The sequence below is a fragment of the Ursus americanus genome, chromosome 20 (genome assembly GCF_024610735.1).
Source record: "Ursus americanus isolate L20-20 chromosome 20, mUrsAme1.1.p, whole genome shotgun sequence".
NCBI lineage: Eukaryota > Metazoa > Chordata > Mammalia > Carnivora > Ursidae > Ursus > Ursus americanus.
This window is the reverse complement of record NC_142146.1, coordinates 38,297,461-38,320,821: the sequence shown is the minus strand read 5'-3', so window position 1 is coordinate 38,320,821 and position 23,361 is coordinate 38,297,461. Positions and strand designations below refer to the sequence as shown.

Here is a 23,361-nt window from a genome sequence, read left to right as displayed (position 1 = left end):
TACAGTTTGCTTCTCAGCACCTACAAAACTACTGAATATTGAGAGCTCTTCTACTATTGAAACCACACACCCCATATTGATTTTTCTTAAGGTTCTATCCTTTGTCCTGAGTGATCCTTTGTCCAGTGGTTTTAATTACCATGTCTATACTGATGACTCCCAAATGTATCTTCCTGGTGGATATCTCTCTCCAGAACCCCTGTATATCCAAATGTCTCCTAAATATCTCCTTTTAGATACCACAGATACATTTCAGGTTTAACGTGTTCAGAACTGAAGTCCACTTCAAAGCTGCCTTCCTTCTGTTTCCTGTTTCAGTGAATGATAACACCGTGCAAATAGCTACTCAACCCTAAAGTACAAGAGTAATGTGGACTACTTCTTCCTCATTGGCCACACCCAATCCTACTTATCCAGTCTTACATTTGTTATTTACTTTTCGTCTTTACGGCTAGTGTCTCAGCCTAGGCTACCGTAATCTTCCACCTAGATTAATAGTCTTTCCTTGTCCCTGCCCTAAACACCCTCTATATTGCAGCTACATTAAATATTATGGCTGTTAAGTTCTCTGTCTCCCCACTAGAGTGTCAGTTCTGTGAAAATGGGAATCATTTCTGTTACAGTCCCAGAACTTGTCACATAGTAACACTGAATTTGTTCAATCAGAGGAAGGAAGGAGGGGAAAAAAGGCTTCTATTGGAGAAATAACTATAAGTTGGTATCTTCGGAGTTTTTGTTATGTTGAGAAAGTTGGTAAAAGTTTATCATAGAAATACAATACCACAGGGCACAGTAGAGTTAGTAGCAAGGCTGTAGAAAATGTACATAAAGCAGAGCTTCCTAACTTACATACCAATGGCGTACAGTGTGCCACAGCTGGGTTCCAGAAGCAGAACAGGAATTGGGATTCCTATATTTCAGACCTGGGTCTGTCTGATTCTAAAACTCATGTTCTTTCTAGTAAATTCTATGGCCTCAAAAATGAGGTGATTTTGGCAAATGATGTCATTAATGTTATTAGGCTTATATTTTAAATGTTTTTATAAGAAAACCCAAAGATACCCATTACAATTTTACAGTTATTTCTATATAATATTCTTAATCATTTTAATAATGTACGTTTTTGATGTTACTATTTAATGTAGAGTGTAGTATATATAATATGAATGTTTAATGCTCAACTTTTGAGCTTGTTTTTTGTAGGATTGACTTGCTCTATACTTAATAAGAAAAGAATTATAACTATTTGGAACATTCTGTGTCGGTTTTATACTGTTATAATGTCTACTTCTATAGTCCTTTCTCTGAAAAATTCCGTTTTTTAAATGAATAATTCTGAGGCTCATCTTTATCAATTATAATCATTTCAAAACTTGTGTTATGTTTTGAACCTAAAATTGATTAATTAGTATTTTAGTTACAAAAGCATCTAAATAACAGTTTATGTAAAGATCTGTACTTTTTCTCAGAAACCTTAAGATATTTTTTTACTTAACATTTAAGGTCAGCAAAGGAGGCAGAAGACAAAATAAAAAAGGCATTAGAAAAAGGAGAAACTCTTCCTACAGAGGCCAGATTTGATTCCAACTGTATTACACCAGGTAAATTCACTGAGAGAAAAATTCCGAGTGATCAATTTTTTTTTCAAGATTTTATTTATCTGACACAGAGAGAGAGCATGAACGGAGGAGGGGGTGCGCAGAGGGAGAGGGAAAAGTAGGCTCCCTGCTCAGGACATGGGTTCTGACATCGATCTTGATCTCAGGACCTCAGAATCATGACCTGAGCATAAGGCAGACACTTACTTAACCTACTGAGCCAGCCAGGCACCCCAAATTCTGAGAGATTTAAATGTAAATGTAAAATTTTTAATTTTTTTTCTAGCCTCTACTCATTTTGTCCTTAAAATCCCAATTGCTGTTTTCCCAGTTGTGTCTCTTCAGGAGATGTTTTGGTCACCTTGATTATAAGCGGTCCTGTGAAGACCCACTCTAGGGATTTACAGATGTTGACAAGAGCAGTATGGACAGGACTTTCCCAGATGCACAGAACCGCAAACCTAGAAGGATCTTACAAGATCCGTCCTACTCCCACCATTTATTTCTGTGAAAACTGACCCAATGAGGTTGTGGCTCACCCATGTTCATGTAGCTAGCTGTTGTATTCAAGATAAGAAACCCATTCTCCTAGTCTAGAGCACTTACTATTGTACTTCTTAAAGGCAATTAAAAATTCTATGACTTTAATGAATTTATGAGTATTCTAAGTTTAATTTAACTTTGTATGCAGCAACATACTCTGTACTTATTAGAGCTTTGTCTAACATAATTATAATCCTTTACTTTGAGAAAAAAAAATCTTAAAATCTTATTTATTTGAATTCTTTACTAACTGTGGTGATTTGTCTTTCATTTAAGTGCCTTTATCATACATTGCTTGATTTAATAACCAGTTTTATCCTAATTGTGGTTTAAGACTGCATTGCCATTGACTCTTGACCATCTGGACTTTTCTTGAAACATAATCACTATAGACTCAGTTTCTAGAAAAAATAATAATAATTTTCCAGATAAATAGTAGTAATAATAGTTGTTGTTATTAGCAATCTAAGTAAAGCTGCCTTTAAGAAAAGGTTCAGAATCCAGCAGAGAAAAATAGAAGATTGAGTTTCATTAGAGAGTCAAAACTCTGCCCTGGTGTGAAAATATGTGAAGCATAGTTTGAGGCAATAGTAACATTTCTTGACTTAACCTATGTGACATTAACTTCATTTTAGGGTAAGCAGTGAAATGAGAATCAGTTGTAATATTTGCTAAAGAAAGGTACAAAATTACTTGCTTTTCAAGATAAGCATGTGGGGTCTTTAGAGATCTTACACCTAACTATTTTCCTGGACACTCAGATCCAATTTCATGTTGTCCCTGGGAACTTACTCTTTTTATGTCTCTCTCAGATTGTAAACTTTTTGAAACTTTTTATTTATAGGGACTGAATTCATGGCCAGGTTACATGAACATCTGAAGTATTTTGTAAATATGAAAATTTCTACAGATAAGTCGTGGCAAGGAGTTACCATCTACTTCTCAGGCCATGAGGTTATTATCTTTTTTTATTTAAAGAGATTTTTTAACAATTTAATATTCTAAAGCATAGCATTATTACCACATTTTTTTTTAAACATATATTTAGACTCCCGGAGAAGGAGAGCATAAAATCATGGAATTTATCAGATCCGAGAAAGCAAAGCCAGATCATGATCCAAACACCAGACATTGTCTTTATGGTTTAGATGCTGACTTGGTAGGTACAATGTTTATTGTTATTATAACCTTATGCCATTGTAGTTAGATACCTAAGAGACTTATATAAGAAACTGTCTGGCTGTGGAAACAAATATTGGAGACAAAATAAGGATTGCTACTTCTGCCATTAGCAAGGTTCTAAAACAATTGCAAAATGAACTCTTTTGCTATAGTTTATGATCAACACGTCTCTGTAGTCTTCATACTTGACTGATCTAGTGCTATGAATACTCTGCCAAGATCAGGGTAGAGGGTGTTTTTTCCCTTATGCTTGATATATAACTTTTAATAATACCTGATCTGATAACTCGATGACCCAAATAACTTTACTATGCTTTTTTTCTTCTAACTTTTTATTATGGAAATTTTCAAACATAAACAAAGTAGAGAAGACAATGTAGTGAACCTTCCTATGTCCTTTAGCCACATTAAATAATTTTCACGTTTAAATAATCCACCTTAAATATTTAATAATTTTCATTTTCTTATTCCTAACCATCTGTCTCCTTTCTCCTGCTCCCTTTGACTCTTGCAGTATATTTCAGACATTGTATCACTTAATCTATGAATGTTTCTCTAAAGGAGAAGGGTTGTTTTAAAAAAAATAACCATAATGCCATTATCCTACATAAAAAAAATTAACAATCACTGTTTAATTTACAAATAACCATTTAGTATTCTCATTTCCCTGATTGCTTCATAAATATTTCATCTTGTTTTGTTTGAATCAGGATTGAAATAAAATAAACAATATATGTTGCAATTGGTTGATATGTCTCACTAGACTATCTGACTTACTTTGGGCATTTGAATATGTGAAAATTAAATGAAAATGCCCTTTTCCAGTTTTTTTGAATTTTCACATACGAGAGGCATTCTATCCTCTAGAACCATACTACATTCGTCTGTAATGGAAGAGCTGCAGTTTCTAATTTCTTATCCACTCCCTCTGGTAAATGGAAAGATGTGAAAACCAAGAGAAGGTTTTGGGGATGGGGGGGGGTGTGGTGTGGGCAGAGTGACAGTTATAAAGGTCATGTGAGTCTAAGGTAAACATTTTTTCTTAGAAAAACACACTCATTTACCCCATTCTTAACCAATAAGTGGATCACATTTTGATATTTGTACATTTAATGTGCTGATAAATTGTTTTTATTAAATAAGTGTGTGTTTTTCTATATAGACTTTTTTTAATTTGGTTGTTTCTATGAACCTGATACTATACAAAATTAGAGAATAGAAACATTTTTTAATCATTTTTCAACAGATTATGCTTGGATTAACAAGTCACGAGGCACATTTCTCTCTTTTAAGAGAAGAGGTCCGGTTTGGTGGCAAAAAGACACAAAGGTAAATCACATTGCATATATGTGAGAAGAAAGAACAGCAATTTAATGAAGAATAGTAATCATCTAACAGAAAAATGATCTGTAAAGATTTTCTTCCTTTCCACAGTTACCTGATAGTGTCATTTGATGCACAAAATTTGTTTTTTAATTACGGCAATGTCCAATCTATTTTTTTCTTTTATTGCTTGTACTTATAGTATAATATCCAAGAAATCGCCAAATCCAGTGTCAAAAAGCTTTTTCCCATTTTAAGAGTTTTGTAGTTTTAGCCATTACACTTAGTCTTTGATCCATGTTGTTAATTACCATATATAGTGTAGGATAAGGGTCAACTTCATTCTTTGCATGTGAATATCCAGTTTTCCCAAAACCATTTTTTGAAAAGAATATCTTTTCCCCATTGAATGGTCTTGGCATCTTGGTCAAAAATTGCTTGACCATATATGTAAGGGTTTATTTCTGGTCTCTGTATTCTATTCAGTTGATCTTTATGGTTGTCTTTATGCCAGTACCACAGTATTTTGATTACTGAAGCTTTGTAGTTAAGTTTTGAAATCAGAAAGGGTGAGACCTCCAACTTCGTTCTCCTTTTTTAGGATTGTTTTGGCTATTTGTGGTCTCATGAGATTAAAAATTCTTAGGATGGACTTTTTTGTTTTTGTGGAAAACATTGGGATTTTGATTGGGATGGCATTGAATCTGTAGATTCTTTTGGGTACTTTTTACAGCTTGATAAGTCTTCCAATCCATTAATACAGAATGTTTTTCCATTCATTATGTCGTCTTTAATTTTTATAAGCGGCGTTTTGTAGTTTTAGTGTATAAGTCTTTGCCAGCTTTTTTTTCTTGTTTTTCTTTTTATTAAAAAAATTAATGTAGTCACCATACTGTACATTAATTGTATCTCCAGGACTTATTTATCTTATAACGGAAAGTTTCCACCTTTTGGCCACCTTCACCCATTTTGCCCAACCCTCACTCCCCCACCTCTAGGAACCATCTATTTTCTGCATCTATAAGTTCAGTTTTTTGCCTCTGGGTTATTTCTTGGTGGTTTTTTTTGTTGTTTTTGTTGTTGTTGTTGCCTCCTTGGTCAAGTTTTTTCCTAAGTGTTTTATTTTTTTGGATGGTATTCTAAATGGAATTGTTTCTTAATTTCTTTTTTGGGTTATTTGTTGCTGGTATATAGAAACACAGCTGATTTTTGTGTGTTGATCTTGCTTCCTGCAGTTATACTGAATTCATTTTTTGGCTCTAGTAGCTTTTTGTGGATTCTATGGTATTTCCTGCATATGGAATCATGGCATCTGTAAATAGAGATAGTTTTCTTCTTTTTCAGTTTTTATACCTCTTATTTCTTTGTTTGCCTAATTTCCCTGGCGAGGACTTCAATTATAATGTTGCTGAATAGCGATAGTAAAAATGGGCTTCCTTGTCTTGTTCCTGATCTTAAGAGGAAAGCTTTCTGTCCTCTACTCCATCAATATATTAGATGTGGATTTTTCATAAATTCCCCTTTTTTTATTAAGGAAGTTCCCTTCTATCCCTAAGTGGCTGAGTACTTTTATCATGGAAGGGTATTGAATTTGACAAATGTTTTCTTTGCTAGTTGATTGTATGGTGTTTTTTCCTTTGTTTATCAATGTGATCTATTACGTTGATTAATTTTCTTATGTTGAGCCATCCTTGTATTCCTGGGCTAAATCCACTTACTCATGGATTTATATTCCTTTTAAAATACTATTGTCAGTTTATATTCTTACTTCTGGTTAAACTTGGAATATTGGCCAATAGCTAGGAATAGAGACCCCTAAACCAAGCCAGGGAAAGATAAGAGAAAGGAAGTGATGGTGCCTCACCATTGAAGCCTTAGACTGTACTGCAGTAGGCAGAAAAGTATGTATACTCACTTACCTGTATGCTTTCTGCTGGTAGCCAACCTTAAATGGGCCAGATCCCACTGGTTTCTTATATCTGTTTTATCTTATTTAGGCTTTCTTAATTCTGAGAATCTTTCACAGAAAGCATAATGCAGATCAATTATTTTGAACTTTATGTTATATCTATTATAATTATATTTTTATCTTTACACTACCCTGCAGCTTTCATATAAATTACATGCCTGGATTACAAGAATTAATTATCTTCTAGTGATAAGTTTTATTTTAAGCATTGCTGCATTTTTAAAACTTTAACCTTAAAGATATAATTAATTCTCTGTTGATTGTCTAATTACAGGGTATGCGCACCAGAAGAAACCACATTTCACCTCCTACACTTGTCTTTAATGAGAGAGTATATTGACTATGAGTTTTCAGTATTGAAAGTAAGTATTAACATAGCTGTGGACCAAAGATGTGTTACTAGGAATTTCCATACGATTTGATTTTTTCTCCATTTTGCTATAGGACAAGATCACTTTTAAATATGATATTGAAAGGATAATAGATGATTGGATTTTGATGGGATTTCTTGTTGGCAATGATTTTATCCCTCATCTACCTCATTTACATATTAATCATGATGCACTGCCTCTTCTTTATGGAACATATATTAACATCCTGCCAGAACTTGGTGGTAAGAAAAGTTTAATATTCATTGGAGGCTACTTTAATTTAGCACTCAGCTAACCCTAAAAATTTCACTCAGTTTATTAGATTATTGCATGTACAACTACAGTAGGGAAAAAAATGGGGGGTTTCTTTTGGTCTTAGGCACCACGCTCTGGGGTTGTAATTTTCAGTGGTTCACAAGCAAAAAAAATGACGAGAGTTAAGCAGCCTCATTTATTGATATCTGACTAATCTCTGCCTTTGATTGTTTAAGAAAGCCGGCAGAAGTTGTTGATTTCACTTAGCTCCTTTCATATTAAAGCATAGAAGTTCATTTTTCTGAATGGATAGGTATCAGAATATTTAATAGGGAAAAAATTTTTAATTAAAATGAGAAATTGATAAACAGTGGTGAATGCTGAATAAAACAACAGAATAGCAGGCAGGGCATTAGTCCTTCTCAAGTTAACATATTAATAATCTGGATAGATTGTAGAACATATTTAACTATTACCAGATGTTGGAAATGTGGGAGGATTATTATGTGAACCTGGAATTTCTTTTATTTTGCTTTAGTTGTTACATATTTTATATTATAGTAACATCAAGTTCATAGAAACTAGAGTCAGTTATATAGCCCAACACTGTTTTTTCTTGATTAGTAGAGTGCCAACATTCAACATTTTGTAAAAAGAATTTTGTAGAATTGTTGAGAAAAAATAGTGTCAGCTTTTAGTACAAATTTAGATTTTGTTCCTTTTAGGTTATATTAATGAAAGTGGGCATCTCAACTTACCTCGATTTGAGAAATACCTTGTGAAACTATCGGATGTAAGTAACTAGATATTTTTATTTTCTTGTCCCAGGGTAGCTATAAATAGTCAGAAACCAATTACATAATGTCAGAAGAAAAATTTTTGGTACTTCTACTACAATTGATCATTCTGTATAATTTCACCTAAATGTATTTTTATTTGCTTTTTATTTTTAATTTTCAGACTAGTAGATGAGGTCCCCATGTGCATAAAAAAGTAACATTCTTTGATTTCCTATTCCTCAGAAGTAGCAACTTTTAAAAGTTTGGTTGGTATTCTTCCAGACATACTTAAATTATTTTTAAGTGAATTTAAATATTTTTGTACAGTTTGATCGGGAACACTTCAGTGAAGTTTTTGTGGACCTAAAGTGGTTTGAAAGCAAAGTTGGTAACAAGTACCTCAATGAAGCAGCAGGTGTTGCAGCAGAAGAAGCCAAGAACTACAAGGAAAAGAAAAAATCAAAGGTGTCCATTTTTTTAGGTGTCCTTTCATTTTTTTAGCTTTAAAGGTAAAACTGATATTCCTTGTTCCTCATTTTCCTTCTTATGTTTTTTAGGTTTTCCTCATTTCATTTTCATTTCTTATTTTCTCCTATTGAACATTAAAAACATTTTTTTTGGTTTCTTCTCTATTAGATCTTGTCATTTAAATCTGATCTTTAAAAATCAACTTCTTATTTTTACCCTTGAGGAAGAACACTGTGTTTTTTTTGTTCATCCATCCTATTAATAAGTGTAGAAAAACTTCTAAATATAAGAGCCCAAAAAATTAGTTACCTTTTGTAAAATGTGGGTATTTATAGCATTTAATATTGAGATATCAACTAGATCAATGATTCTTCTCTAGAAATAATTTATATATAAAAACATATATAAAAAACAGCAATGGGGCGCCTGGGTGGCACAGCGGTTAAGCGACTGCTTTCGGCTCAGGGCGTGATCCTGGCGTTATGGGATCGAGCCCCACATTAGGCTCCTCCACTATGAGCCTGCTTCTTCCTCTCCCACTCCCCCTGCTTGTGTTCCCTCTCTCGCTGGCTGTCTCTGTCTCTGTCAAATAAATAAATAAAATCTTTTAAAAAAAAAACAAAACAGCATAGGCTAGTTTAAGAGTAAATGATAGCACAATAACTAATGCTAGGTGCTCAATAAATAAATAAATAATCGGATCAGTTAGAATATGTTAATACCCTATAAAACATCACTAATAAGCTCTAAAGAATGTCATATGTGTTAGCTTGGAAAATAAACCTCTTCTGAAATTTTCCTCAGCCTATTATTGGGTTATGATAAAATTGAGGAGTATCCTGCACTCTCCTTGCTATACTGGTTCTATTTAGGTTCAAGGCTAGTAACTCATGCTCCACGAAGGGCATCTATCCTGATTTTCTCTAGTGTAGTCCTTCTAATTGATTAGATTTTTCTCAGTGAAACTTAGGAGCAGTCGGTTTGCATTCTACTGGGTTTTTTCTCTTAAGGAAATAGGCTCAGCAGCTTTTTGGGAATCTGTACTTTACTCACAAAACTTATACGTCAGTAATTCCTGGCTCCACCCATCTCAGCCCAGTCCTTAAGCTTCACAAGTCTTCAGGCATATGTAGTTACCGTTAGAGACACTGGCAAAATGAGAGGAACTAGAGGAAGAGCCCAAGCACAGGAAGTTAGCAGAGGCCCTAGTTTGGATGAACAAAGGGAAATGGAAATAAGGGAGTAGGAAGAACTAATGAGAGTCACTGGCAGTAGATAGGCAATCAGAAAATAGAAGAGAGAAAAGTTGAGATCACAAGGGAGGAAAAACAGATGGGCAGGATATGAAGAATGTGATGAGATGGGAGAACTATAGAAAAGTAGATGAGTTGCTTGAGAGAAAAATTTAGAAGTAGAAAATACAAAACAGTTATAAGAATGATGGAATCCAGAGATACAGAAAATATGTAATATTTGTAATCACTGGATTCAATTAAAAATGAATAGATGATGTTAATACAATAGGTGAGAATTACCTATTACATATTTTTGAGAGGCCTGAACGTCAAGTTCTTCTACGTAATAAAAGATTTAGAAAACAAGTGATATAAAACCAAAAACATTTACATAGTATTTGAGGATTATCTTTTGAATGAACTTTTACTGTGTTGTCACTTAAGGATCATTCCGTTCTTTTTAGTATTTTTTAAATCTCCCTGTTCAGTTGTCTTACTTTGAAATACATCTTGCCATTAATTTTATATTGATTTATAATATTTGTAGGGCCAGGAAAACGCCATTTGTTGGGCTGCTTTAGACAAAAATGGAGAAGAAGTGGTAACTTCCAAGGGTGAGTACAAACTCTGTCTTCAATGTTATTTTTTTGACAGGATAATTATTATATCTTTCCTTAGTACATACTAATTCAATAATATTGGTTGGGGGGGCGCCTGGGTGGCACAGCGGTTGAGTGTCTGCCTTCGGCTCAGGGCGTGATCCCGGTGTTGTGGGATCGGGGCCCACATCGGGCTCCTCTGCTGTGGGCCTGCTTCTTCCTCTCCCACTCCCCTTGCTTGTGTTCCCTCTCTCGCTGGCTGTCTCTATCTCTGTCAAATAAATAAATAAAATCTTTAAAAAATAATATTGGTTGGAACAGATTTCTATGTCAGTTTATAAGCATCTGCTTTGATATAGATTTGTCAAAAGTATTGATGGAAAAACAGAATATTTATAATTTTCAGCCATTATCTTTCTGGCTTTTTTTCCAGATAATTTAGAAGATGAGACTGAAGATGATGACCTATTTGAAACAGAATTTAGACAATATAAAAGAACATATTACATGACGAAGATGGGAGTTGATGTAGTGTCTGAGTATGTTTTTACCAATGCCTTCACTTTAAAATAGAAAAAATTAGATTTTGCATGTCTTTAAAAAACAGCATGATTTTGATAGTTAAGTAGTGGGTGAGGAGAGTTTTTTGGTTACATAAATTATTGTAATGTCAGCCTTTCAACTGCTGTGGTTTTGGAGAAAGTGATAACTGACATGTGTTATATCCCTGTGGTAAAAAGTTGGTAAGTAGAAAATGGTTAGTTTTTTTCCCTTCCATTTTCTGGACTCACATCAAACTCATCTCAAAAGCTACCTGGCTCAGTCCCAAGTTAATACCTACCCCAAAAGTTTCTTAAGAACTTGACCTCTAGAATGGTAGCTTTCACACGTTTTTAAACTGCAGCCCACAGAATGAACTACATGTGTTTGTATTTTACTTAATTAACGAAAGCTTATAAAGTGCGTACCAAGTGCTATTCTAAGCATTTTTAAAATATTGACTTATTTAATTCTCACAACGATTCTTTAAGATAAATAAATTATTACTACTTTACAATAGAAGAAATTAAGGAATGGAGAGGCTTTTTTTTTTTTAAGTGGATTCATTTTCTTTTTTAAGATTTTATTTTTAAGTAATCTCTACATCCAACATGGGGCCCGAACTTAAAACCCCAAGATCAAGAGTCTGCATGCTCTACCAACTGAGCCAGCCAGGTGCCCCAAGGATTCAAGAGGCTTAAGTGACTTGCCCAAGGTGACATAGTGAGTGGCAGAGCCAGAATTTGAACATAGGCAGTCTGGCTCCCGAGTCAATACTCTCTTCCTCTCTCTCTCTCTCTCTCTCTCTTTTTTTAAGTCTATTTATTTTTTTAAAGTTATCTCTGCACCCAACCTAGGGCTCAAACTCATGACCTCAAGATCAAGAGCCACATGCTGTACTGACTGACTGAGCTTAGGTGCCCCCAGTTAATACTCTTAACCATTGGATGAGACTGCTTCTATATAAGTGAGATAAGAGTTTCGTGAAATGCTACGTACCCTTTTACATGCTTAGATATTATACTTAGATATTTTCTATACTATAATTTTTACTTTTTTTTAATATAATAAATCACTAAGTATTAGATCTTTTCTAGAGTCAGCCCAGAGGTAGACCCAAGCTTTCAGACAGTGCTTTATATACTCTTAGACTGTCTTCTAGTCTAGTCTAGACATAGTATTTCTGGTCTTTATTCATACTGACCTCCAGGAACTAGAGGTATAGGAATTCTAGTACAAGTCACCAGCTCATTTGAAGCTTTGTCAAGTACCATTAGCATGTAAGACTTCTGGGACTTGAGAAATAAAATATTTGAATAGTTATGCTTTAATCTTTTATTCCTTAATCCTTCTGTTTCCTTGATTACAGTTATGTAGTACTGTAATACCAGCTATTGGCACTAAATTCTTAATTTGATAGCTAACAACTCTTCTATTTCCCTTCCCTTTTATATATTAAAATACAGACTTATGAAAATATGGTACCATTTGTTTGCCTAACAAATAAGCAAATCTTTTAAAATTGTTACATTCAGTGTTGGTCCAGAGTGATGGTAGTATCCTTTCCTAATTACTGGTGAAAATATAAATAGGTAAAATTATTATGGAAAGTACATATTTAAAGACAAAAGTCTTTAAAATATTTATCCCTTTAACTCAATAATTCTAATTATTAATCTATCTTAAAAATATAAGTTTAAACACAGAAGAACCTTATACACAAAGGTGTTTATTGCAATTTTTTTATAATAGTACAAAATTAGAAATGATCTATGTGTCCTCATAATCATGTCTACTTCCCCTGTATCATAGTCACCATCTTGCCATAACACTGTCTTCAGAATCTGTAGAACTGCTAAACTGGTACTTATAAAAAGTTCCTAACAATTTGGAAGGATACTTATAGTGTATTATTAAGCACAAATTTCAAAAGCAGACAAAATCATGTATACAGTATACTGTCATTATTATTAAACATAAAAAAACCAACCAACCCGGGCATAGAAAAAAGACTGAAAAGAAACATACCAAAATGTAATAGTGATTGCTGTAAGGTGACAAAAATGCTTTTCTTCATTACCTAGATTTTCAATAATGAGAAAATATTTTTAAAGAAAAATTAATATGTTTCATTTTCAAAAGTGTACCTCCCAGAAATATTGGTATCTGGAATTTCTAAATGCCATCTCTACCTGAATTTTGGTAACAGCCAGTAACAGATTTATGGCTACTTTTTGGCTTTAGCCCAAGTCTCTTGTGTGTGGGTCTGGGTGTGTGGGTGTGTGTATATGTATTTTACCTTAAATGATGGTCTTTGAGAAAGAAAGGTTTAGATGGAATGTTGTTCAGTGTATATAGCATTTTTCAAAGTGTGTTCTAGCAAGAAGAAAATTCTGTGATCTTCCTGATTTCTTCCTGTGATTTTTCTCAGGCATCCTCCTAGATAAAGTTTTCCATCCCTGTCTCCCATCACACCCTGACTATTTAGGACAGTGGTGTAGTGCCACTTTCTATAAAGTTTCATTGGGCAAATCCTCAAACTTTAAACCACAGGCATAGTACATTGACTGAATAAATATGCACAGTAGGTTTAAGTATAGACGGTTTAGGAAAACTATAAGGCAAACCTTTAATCTGACAGGATGGAATTTGTTTTAAATAAAATTTTGGAATTTTTCTGATTACAATTTTTAGCTTATTCATTCATTATATAAAACATATGTGAGGGAGAGTGTATCAGCAGATATCATGCTCTAAAGACAAATGGCCTGTCATCAAAAATTAACATTATAATGAAAATATTCTTTTCTATTTTCAGCGACTTTCTGGCTGATCAAGCTGCATGTTACGTTCAGGCAATACAGTGGATTTTGCACTATTATTATCATGGAGTTCAGTCCTGGAGCTGGTGAGGAATACAAACAAAAATAAAGCTTTGATTTTTTTTTTTTTAATAATGGTTTGTTCTATAATTTCATTTGGGCTTCTCTTTTCTCTTTATTTCTATTTATGGTGGCATTTTTAAAAAGATAACATATAGCCAAGTTTAAATGAAATATAGGTAATCTTTTCTTATATGAAAATACTTTTTAAAGACCTTTGTGTAACAAAGATACTTCCAGCCCTAGCAGATGGCCAATAATGAAAGCTCTTTAAATCTAAGGATTTAAAATCCTCTATCATGATGAATCAACTGTGACAGAGTCTTGATAATTATTGGGTCTGAGTGATGGTTATATAGGGTTGTTCATTATATTCTTTGCTACATTATTGTGTGTTTGAAAAAATTTTTCTATCAAGAGTGATTATTAAAGAATGGGTTATTTGAACGTTAGACTGGGGAGGGTAAAGAAGAAAAGAGAAAGGAATTATTTGCTTTTCCTATAAATAGTAATTCCATTTATTTGCTTTTCCTATAAATAGTAATTCCATTTCTCTCATATTTCCTGTTTCAGCAAGTTCCATCTACATTTCTAAACCATCCACCAAAACAGAAAAATAACAAACCGAAAAATGATGCAGGAAAAAGGAGAGACTTTTAAGTGATGAGATTGTTTTGTTTTGTTTTGTTTTGTTTTGTTTTGATAACACCTTTGCTAGGCTTTGTTTTAAAGCACCATATAGCAAAACAAACCAGTGCAAATTATGTATATTAATTGATTTCATTTAATTACAATCTTTTTTAAAAAAATCTTTGCAATAACTAACCTAATTCTCAGGGCCTCTCTGAAGAGCATTCTAATGACAAAAATCCTTGATTTGGCATTTCTTAATAGGGTGAGTGTAAACTAATCCTATTATGTATCATGCATTAAGGCCAGGCACTTGAAAAACCTGTTCTCATATAATCCTCACCACTATAAAACAAGTATTATTGTCTGACTTTTACAAATGAGGCTCAGTTATCTTTATTACTTTAGAAAGCAATCTTTTCTTTTTTTTTTTTTTTTTTTGAGAGAGAGTGAGAGAAAACAGGATGGAAGGGCAGAGGGAGAGGAAGAAAGAGAATCTTAAGCAGGTTTCATGCCCAGCACGGAGCCCAACGCAGAGCTCGATCTCACAACCCTGAGAGCATGTCCTGAGAATCAAGAATCAGACGCTTAACCAGTTGAGCCCCCCAGGCACCCAGAAAGTAATCTTGCTAAAGTCATGCATCCAAGAATCAAGTCTAAGCCTATCTGATTCCAAAGTCTATACATTTTCCATTCTAGATGCTACCTCCTAAACTTTCTCATCTTTTTGAAATATGTCATAATTGTGGGAAAAAAATATTTATTTTTTAGCATCCTTAGTCAAACATTAAAAACTGAAATTTTAAAAAAATTGTATGTTCAAAGCTTTGTAAAAAATATTTGTACCTGTAGTTATAGATGGGAAGGCATTAAAAACAAAAATAGTGTGTATGATTGATAAACGGCTTAATCCTGTATATACCAATTCAAAGATAAAAAAGTTATTAGAGCTGACTAGTAATAGTGAGCTCAGACTCGCTGTTCTCTCTGTCCTCCTGAGAGAGACTCCAGCTCATGTGTGCTAACTGAAAGTCTTCTGACCACCTCAGTACTTCATTCTAAGAGTCTATTGATGGGAAGATTCACATTCAATATCTTGGAAGCTTAAAGGACCATTATATTTTATATATATACACATACATATATATACACACATGTATTTCATATAAATACACGTGTGTGTGTGTGTGTATCTGCACCCTTCAATTATATGATACATCCCAATTTTGGAAATGTGTAATTTTACCTTAAAAATTAAGGAAATATGGGGCGCCTGGGTGGCACAGTGGTTAAGCGTCTGCCTTCAGCTCAGGGCGTGATCCCAGCGTTATGGGATCGAGCCCCATATCAGGCTCCTCCGCTATGAGCCTGCTTCTTCCTCTCCCACTCCCCCTACTTGTGTTCCCTCTCTCGCTGGCTGTCTCTATCTCTGTCAAATAAATAAATAAAATCTTTAAAAAAAAAAAAATTAAGGAAATACAGGGGCACCTGGGTTGCTCAGTTGGTTAAGCGTCTGCCTTTGGCTCAGGTCATGATCCCAGGGTCCTGGGATCGAGACCCGCATTGGGCTCCCTGCACAGCAGGGAGCCTGCTTCTCCCTCTCCCTCTGCCTGCCGCTCCCCCTGCTTGTGCTCTCTCTCTTTCTGTCAAAGAAATAAAATCTTTTTTTAAAAAATTAAGGAAATATAACATTTGTTGCCATCACATGACCTAAATATGCTAATGCTGCTGATTTCTTAAATCAGGTGATAGTATGATGGGTGATCATTTTTTTTTTAGAGTTATTGCTATGTTGTTAAATAAGGAAAAGTATTTAATATTGACCTTTTTCATAAAGTTGCCAATTATTTAAAACTCAGTTTTGTTTTATAGGTATTATCCCTACCATTATGCACCTTTCCTATCTGATATCCGTAACATCAGTACACTCAAAATCCATTTTGAACTAGGAAAACCTTTTAAGCCATTTGAACAGCTTCTTGCTGTACTTCCAGCAGCTAGCAAAAATTTACTTCCTACATGCTACCAGGTGGGTTTTAAAATTAAATGTTTTGCTATCCTTTTTGATACTTAGGAGCCTAGAAGCCTAGAAGCCTTTGATTGTTCTGTGCCCGTGCCATACTGGTTATTAAATATTTTTAGTATTACCCTGAGAAATACACTGTTTTATTTATTTAAAAAATGTTATACCACAATCTTTCGTATTTATTTCTCAGAAGAAATCCTTATGCTTTCTTCATCTATCTTTCTTATAAAATTTCTAATAAAAACATGCCTTTTATTGGACCTTTCATCTTTGCCATTAGTGGTAAAGAGATTCTTGGATTTTAGAATTTTTTTCTTTTTAAATTATGTTAGATACAGTTCTTACATTACTTAAAAAAATCAATTACTTAGAACACAAAGGTACAAAAGTAAACTATTCAGGGTTAAAAATGGAGGACTATTGGAAGCCTGTGAAATGAAGTCTGAGAACAGAATTTAACTGGGCCTTATAGAATGATAAAAGATATAAATGGTAAAAAATGAAATTCAGAGTAAAGATGGTTTTACTACATAATTAGATCACTGCAATGGGAAAGTGATGAGCAGCAGTGAAATTAGAAGTCTTGTAGTTGAAAATCAAAATATAGCAAGTATATTGCAGCATTTCTAAGATGTAAAAATTTAATTTTGCTTTCGCTTGGGAATTTTAAACTGTAACATGAGTAAATATTATAAATATATTAACAAAAAGTTATATTGATATTCTTATATTTCTATTACTCTTTTATATTTCCATAGCACTTGATGACCAGTGAAGACTCACCAATTATAGAATATTATCCACCTGATTTTAAAACTGACCTAAATGGGAAACAACAGGAATGGGAAGCTGTGGTACTGATACCTTTTATTGATGAGGTCAGTGCATGAAATAGTTATATATACACATATATTCTTTCTTTCTTCCAAGTTTTTATTTAAATTCCAGTTAGTTAACATACAGTGTAATATTAGTTACAAGTGTAGAATTTGGTGATTCATCATTTATGATACCCAGTGCTCATCACAACACTTGTCCTCCTTAATTCTCATCACCTGTTTAACCTGACACCCTGCCCACCTCCTCTCCAGTAATCATCAGTTTGTTCTCTGTAATGGAGTCTTTTTCTTGGTTTGCCTTTTTTTTCCCCCTTGTGTTCATTTGTTTCTTAGAGTCCACATATGAGTGAAACCATATGGTATTTGTCTTTCTCTTACTTATTTCACTTAGTATAATACTCTCTAGCTCCAGCCACGTCATTGCAACAGCAAGAGTTCATTCTTTTTTATGCATGAGTAATATTCCATTGTGTATATATACCACATCTTCTTTATCCATTCATCAGTCAGTGGACATTGGGCTCTTTCCATAGTTTGGCTATTGTTGATAATGCTGCTGTAAACATTGGGGTGCACTTATCCCTTTGAATCGTATTTTTATATCCTTTAGGTAAATACCTGAAGGTATTTACTACTGGATCATAGGGTAGTTCTATTTTTAACTTTTTGAGGAACCACCATACTGTCTTCCAGAGTGGCTGCACCAGTTTGCACTCCCACCAGCAGTGTAAGAGTGTTCCCCTTTCTTCACATCCTTGACAACACCTGTTATTTCCTTTGTTGTTAATCTTAGCCATTCTGACTGGTGTGAGGTGATATTTCATTGTAGTTTTGATTTGTATTTCACTGATGATGAGTGATGTTGAACATCTTTTCATTTATACACATATATTCTTAATCAGAGATTATTTCACATAAGTTAATGAGCAATGGGTTTTAATCACCATTTATGTTTTATTAATGAGAGTTAACTACTCTCTTCTTCATTACGTGCTTCAAAACTTCTAGGTATGCTAATTATAAGAAAGCTAGTGGCTTTACTAACATTAGAAAAACAGCCTTCAGGACAAGGAATATTACCAGAGATCAAGAAGAATATTTCATATTGATTAAAACGTTGAGTCAGTTTGGGGCACCTGGCTGATTCAGTTGGTACAGCATGTGACTCTTGATCTTGGGGTTGTGAGTTCAAGTCCTATGTTGGACATAGAGATTACTTAAAAAGAAAAAAAAGTCAAGTCAGTTCATTAAGAAGATATAAAAATCCTGAATGTATAGTACCTTGTAACAGAGCTTCAAATACATAAAGCATGGGGCACCTGGGTGGCGCAGTCGTTGAGCATCTGCCTTCGGCTCAGGGCGTGATCCCGGTGTTCTGGGATCGAGCCCCACATCGGGCTCCTCCACTGGGAGCCTGCTTCTTCCTCTCCCACTCCCCCTGCCTGTGTTCCCTCTCTTGCTGGATGTCTCTGTCAAATAAATAAATAAAATCTAAAAAAAAAAAAAAAAAAAAGTCTTACAACAAATTATCTAAGCTTCCTAAAAAAAAAAAAAAAAAAGATTATCTAAGCTTCCTACCAGAAAAAGCTAAAAATGTAAGAGAAATTAAACCCAAACTAAGCAGAATGAAGGAAATAATAAAGATAGGAACAGGAATCCATAGAAAATGAACAAACAATAGAGAAAAATCAGTGGAACCAAAAGCTCTGAAAGTAAATTATACCTCAAAAGTGTTCTCTTGCCGGGGGGGAGAAAAACTGACATGATTATGGAGTGGAGGAAACAAGCGTTTATTCACATCTTACTAATTTTTAAATAAGAAGACTTGTTATATGTGAAAAGACACTTGCTAGCCACCAGACAGGATTAACTTATGACATAGTCATTATAGCCTGCATGTGAAAAACTTAGTTCCATGTAGACAGTTATTGTTGTTCATCCAGTTATCACTTCAGTTCATTGTGATTGAATTTTTACTTAAGGTTGGACCCCTCAATGAGATTTTAAATGTTTTCAGCAAAACTGCATTATGATATTACCACTGAAACAAAACTTGTAACTGGCAGAATTACTATATTCTTCTATATTTTTTGGAAGCAAAAGCTCAGAATTTACACAAGAAGTTATCTGAAAGTAGGTGTGTAAGATGTAAAAAGAAAAATTCCTGTTACAGGATAATCAGTGAAAGTATATGGTGGTGGAAATGACTAAATAGGAATACGTGATACAATTTTCAGAAATGAGAGAGTGATAGGATCTATTTTTTCCTCATGAAAAATTACTACACGAGCTCTGGTGCTAGCAAGAGTTTACGTGCAGACTTGAGCTGTTTGGCATGCATACTCTCACCCTTGCCTTCACCCTCACCCTTGCTCTCTAGTGGAGTTCGTTGTCTGAGATGGTCTCAAGAACATGATTGGTGGTTGGTGTTAGTGGTAAGCTGAGCCCTCTGTGTGATCTCTCACCCTCCAGGAGGCTAACTCAGGTTTATTCTCACAGTGATCTTGGGTTCCAGGAAGGTGAGAACAGAAGCTACAGGGCCTCTTGAGCTTTGGAGTTTGCATAGTGTCACTTTCACTACATTCTTTTGAATAAAGTAGGTTATAAGACCAACTTGGATTTAAGAAGTAGGGAAATAGACCACTTTCTTAGCATTTAAAGGAGCTTACATATGGAGATAGGAGCAATTATTATGACCATCTTTGCAAATCATCTACTACAGTCTGTCCCCTTTGGCTAAAATTTACATCCCATTCAAATACAAAACACACTGACCTCTCCCAAAAATTTCATTTCATTATACATCAGGCTCGAAGCCTAGAATTTCATCTTTAAATTGAGTCTAGGTGTGTATTAAGCTCCTCAAATGCAGCTCCCCAGGGACTGCTCTCCTGACTCAGAGAACTTTGAATTTAAAAACAAAAAAAAATTATCTACACTCCCCAACATTCCCAGTTTTATATTGGAGAGACAATGACAGGATAATCAGAATAAGTAGCTCCTATCAAAAAAAGGCAGGAAGAGGATGCACATAACAATTATTGATCCATAACAATTTTGAAATCCCAAGTAAGTAGCATGCAGCAAGTCCCTATATCCAGGGACACAGAGTGTTCCTAGATTTGAGCCTAATTAGAGTGTCTCTGCAGTCTCTCTTCTCCTAGATTTTTGGCCCCCTACTCTGGTTTCTTGATGCTACCCTCTAAGATGTTGGGTAGAGAGAAAAACAGGATTGGTTAGAAGGACAGGCTGGGCTACAGTGCTGTCTCAACAAAGGCCTTAGCTGACCCCAGACGTCACTCTAAAGCTGGATTGGCCCATTAGAGTTCTCCTAGGTTGCTGTAAAGGGCCTGAGACTTTATACCCTTCATCTGTCAGTCTTGGATGCAGACTTCATTTCAGGAGGGTGCATGACCTTATGTGAGATAACTTTTCGTGCAAAGGTATTTCCAAGAGATAGCTGACAGCTGAGGGAGGATTGCAAGCCAGCAGCATTTTCAGCATCTGGGCAAATAAGTCCTTCAATACTAATGGGAGTCACAGGACATTACAGCATCCATTAATTACATCATTCTACCATAATGTTATGCTGTCTATCCTAAAGATGCTAAAGTGTTCAAGATTATAAGATTTTAAAGATGCATACATTCACAGCCAAGTAACCTAGAAAATTTTATTTATGTATGTATATATGTATTTTTTAAAGATTTATTTATGGGGGTGGGCAGAGGGAGAGAGAAAAGCTCAAGCAAACTCCCCATTGAGTGTGGAGCCCGAAACGGGGCTCACTCCCACAACCCTGAAATTATTACCTGAGCCAAAATCATGACCTGAGTCAAAATCATGACCTGAGCCAAAATCAAGAGTTGAATGCTTAACCGACTGAGCCACCCAGGGACCCCAGTATATATACATATATTTTTGAAAACGTTTATATTTTGAATGTGAAGAAGGATGAGACTCACATTTTGAATGTGACATTGGAGAAGAAAATAGGATGTAAGTAAATACCATCATCAGTAAACAGTAATTATGGAAATTCAATTTATTCTTTATTTCCTGAAAAATTGTTATTACTTTTATTGTATTGATATTTACAATATCAATAATATCTTAAAATCAGGAAATTATGGCATAGTATTATCTATTTTATTCTATAATCTTTTCTAGATTTTGCTACTTTTTTCCTCTTTATACAACTGTCTCTGTAAATGTTTTGAAAAATGGCATAGATAAATTATTGGACTAAAAGTCTAGGAGGCCACTCTGGAAAACAGTTCAGCAGTTTCTTATAAAGTTAAACATACATTTACTATACAATCCAGCAGTCACACTCCTGGATATTTTATCCTAGAGAAATAAAAATCTTGTCCACACAAGAAAGCCTATACACGAATGTTCAGAGCAATTTATTTGTAATAACCCCAAACTGGAAAAAATTCAGATGTCATTTGATGAGTGAGTAGATAAACAAATTGTAGTATACCCATATAGTGGAATATTACTCAGCAGTATAAAGGACTATTGATATAAAGAACTTGGATGAAAAAAATTCAGTTAAGTGAAAAAAATCAGTGAGTGAAAAAAGTCTCAGAAGGTTATATATTATATTGTTTCATTTATATAATATTCTTGAAATGACAAAATTACTGTGATATAAAACATGGAGTGGTTGCTAGGGGTTAAGGTTTGGGATAGGGTGTGATTATAAAGGGATAACAAGGAATTTCTTTATGATGATGTAACAGTTCTGTATTCTAGTTTTAGTGGTGGTTAATGTGAATCTGTACATTTGATAAAAATTTCATAACACTGTATACACAAAAATCACATACAAAAACCAGTGAAATCTAAATAAGTATAGTTAATAGTGTTGTACTCATGTCAATATCCGGTTTTGATAATGTACTGATGCTATGTGTAGGATGTTACCATTGGGGAAAGCTGGGTGAAAGGTACATGAGAACACTCTCTACTAATTTTGCAACTTCTTGTGAATCTTCATGTTTTTTGCTATTGTGCATAATGCTATAATAAACTACTTGTGTATTCATGTATTCTTTTTGTTTGTTTATGCAGTCTTAGGTATTGGAGATTTTGGTTTTTTAAGATAGATTCCCAAAAGCAGGATTGCTTGGCTATTGGGAATGTATATTTTGACATTTAGTGAATATTTTTCAAAAAGACTAGTCTAATTCACCAAATATTTAGTGCCTACTTCTCTGCCTCTCCAGACCTGGATATTACTGCTTCATTTAATTTTGGTCAATCTATTGATGATGGGTACCATTTTATTATTAGTCTAATTTTTTTTTCTCTGATCCCTAATTCGAGTATATTTTTATGTGTGTTTGCCCTTTGCATTTTCTCTTCTGTAAATTACCTATTTATATCCTTTTCCTCATTTTCCTTTCTTGATTTTTGTCAGTTCTTTGTATGATAGAATATTCTTTCCCAGCATGGCATTTGTCTCTTGTTTTGTTGATGAATCTTCTGTCACATACATTTTCTGTTATTTAAAAATGTCTTTTCCTGGGGCGCCTGGGTAGCTCAGTCAGTTAAGCGTCTGCCTTTGGCTCAGGTCATGATCCCAGGGTCCTGGGATCAAGCCCAACGTGGGGCTCCCTGCTCAGTAAGAAGTCTGCTTCTCCCTCTGCCCCTCCACCTGCTCATGCTCTCTCTCTTGCTCACTCACTCTCTCAAATAAATAAATAAAATCTTTTTAAAAATGAAATAAAAAATAAAAAAATATCTTTTCCCTTAAGACTGTTAGGTTTTTTCCACTCTTATTAAATAAGAGTTTATCCCTCCAAATTATTGATACTCTCTCTTAGATTTCCTTCTAATACTTTCATTATCTTAATACTCTGATACATGTTTTTGTATATAATATGAAATTGGAAAGTGTATGTGCTTCTTTTTCCCGCTGGATAGTTATGACAACACCATTATTTAAATATTCGAAATACTATATTTCACATATATTTAAATTTGTTTTGACCTCTTTATTCTGTTCTTCTGGTCTATGGGTTTCTTGTGGTGTCAATATTAAAGTGTTTTTATTACAGCAGCTTTATTAAAAGTGGTAGGATCTAGTAAGACAGGTTCCCAGTTTTTGCAGT

At 34.2% G+C, this 23,361-nt stretch overlaps 1 protein-coding gene across 5 annotated transcripts in view; it reads left to right on the top strand.

Moving 5' to 3' along the window:
* The window catches only part of XRN1 (5'-3' exoribonuclease 1), a 107,562-nt gene that overhangs the window by 11,282 nt on the left and 72,919 nt on the right, over positions 1–23,361 (top strand). For 4 of the 5 annotated variants that reach the window (XM_045791915.2, XM_045791914.2, XM_045791913.2 and 1 more), the window contains exons 3-15: positions 1,504–1,601; positions 2,986–3,095; positions 3,190–3,300; positions 4,570–4,652; positions 6,890–6,977; positions 7,060–7,228; positions 7,967–8,034; positions 8,348–8,485; positions 10,271–10,337; positions 10,756–10,861; positions 13,681–13,770; positions 16,247–16,403; positions 17,159–17,278. In XM_045791915.2, coding sequence (XP_045647871.1) covers positions 1,504–1,601; positions 2,986–3,095; positions 3,190–3,300; positions 4,570–4,652; positions 6,890–6,977; positions 7,060–7,228; positions 7,967–8,034; positions 8,348–8,485; positions 10,271–10,337; positions 10,756–10,861; positions 13,681–13,770; positions 16,247–16,403; positions 17,159–17,278 — 1,405 coding nt within the window. Of the gene's footprint in view, positions 1–1,503; positions 1,602–2,985; positions 3,096–3,189; positions 3,301–4,569; positions 4,653–6,889; positions 6,978–7,059; positions 7,229–7,966; positions 8,035–8,347; positions 8,486–10,270; positions 10,338–10,755; positions 10,862–13,680; positions 13,771–16,246; positions 16,404–17,158; positions 17,279–23,361 lie in introns of those variants that run through there. The other variant, XM_045791916.2, reaches the window with a different exon arrangement.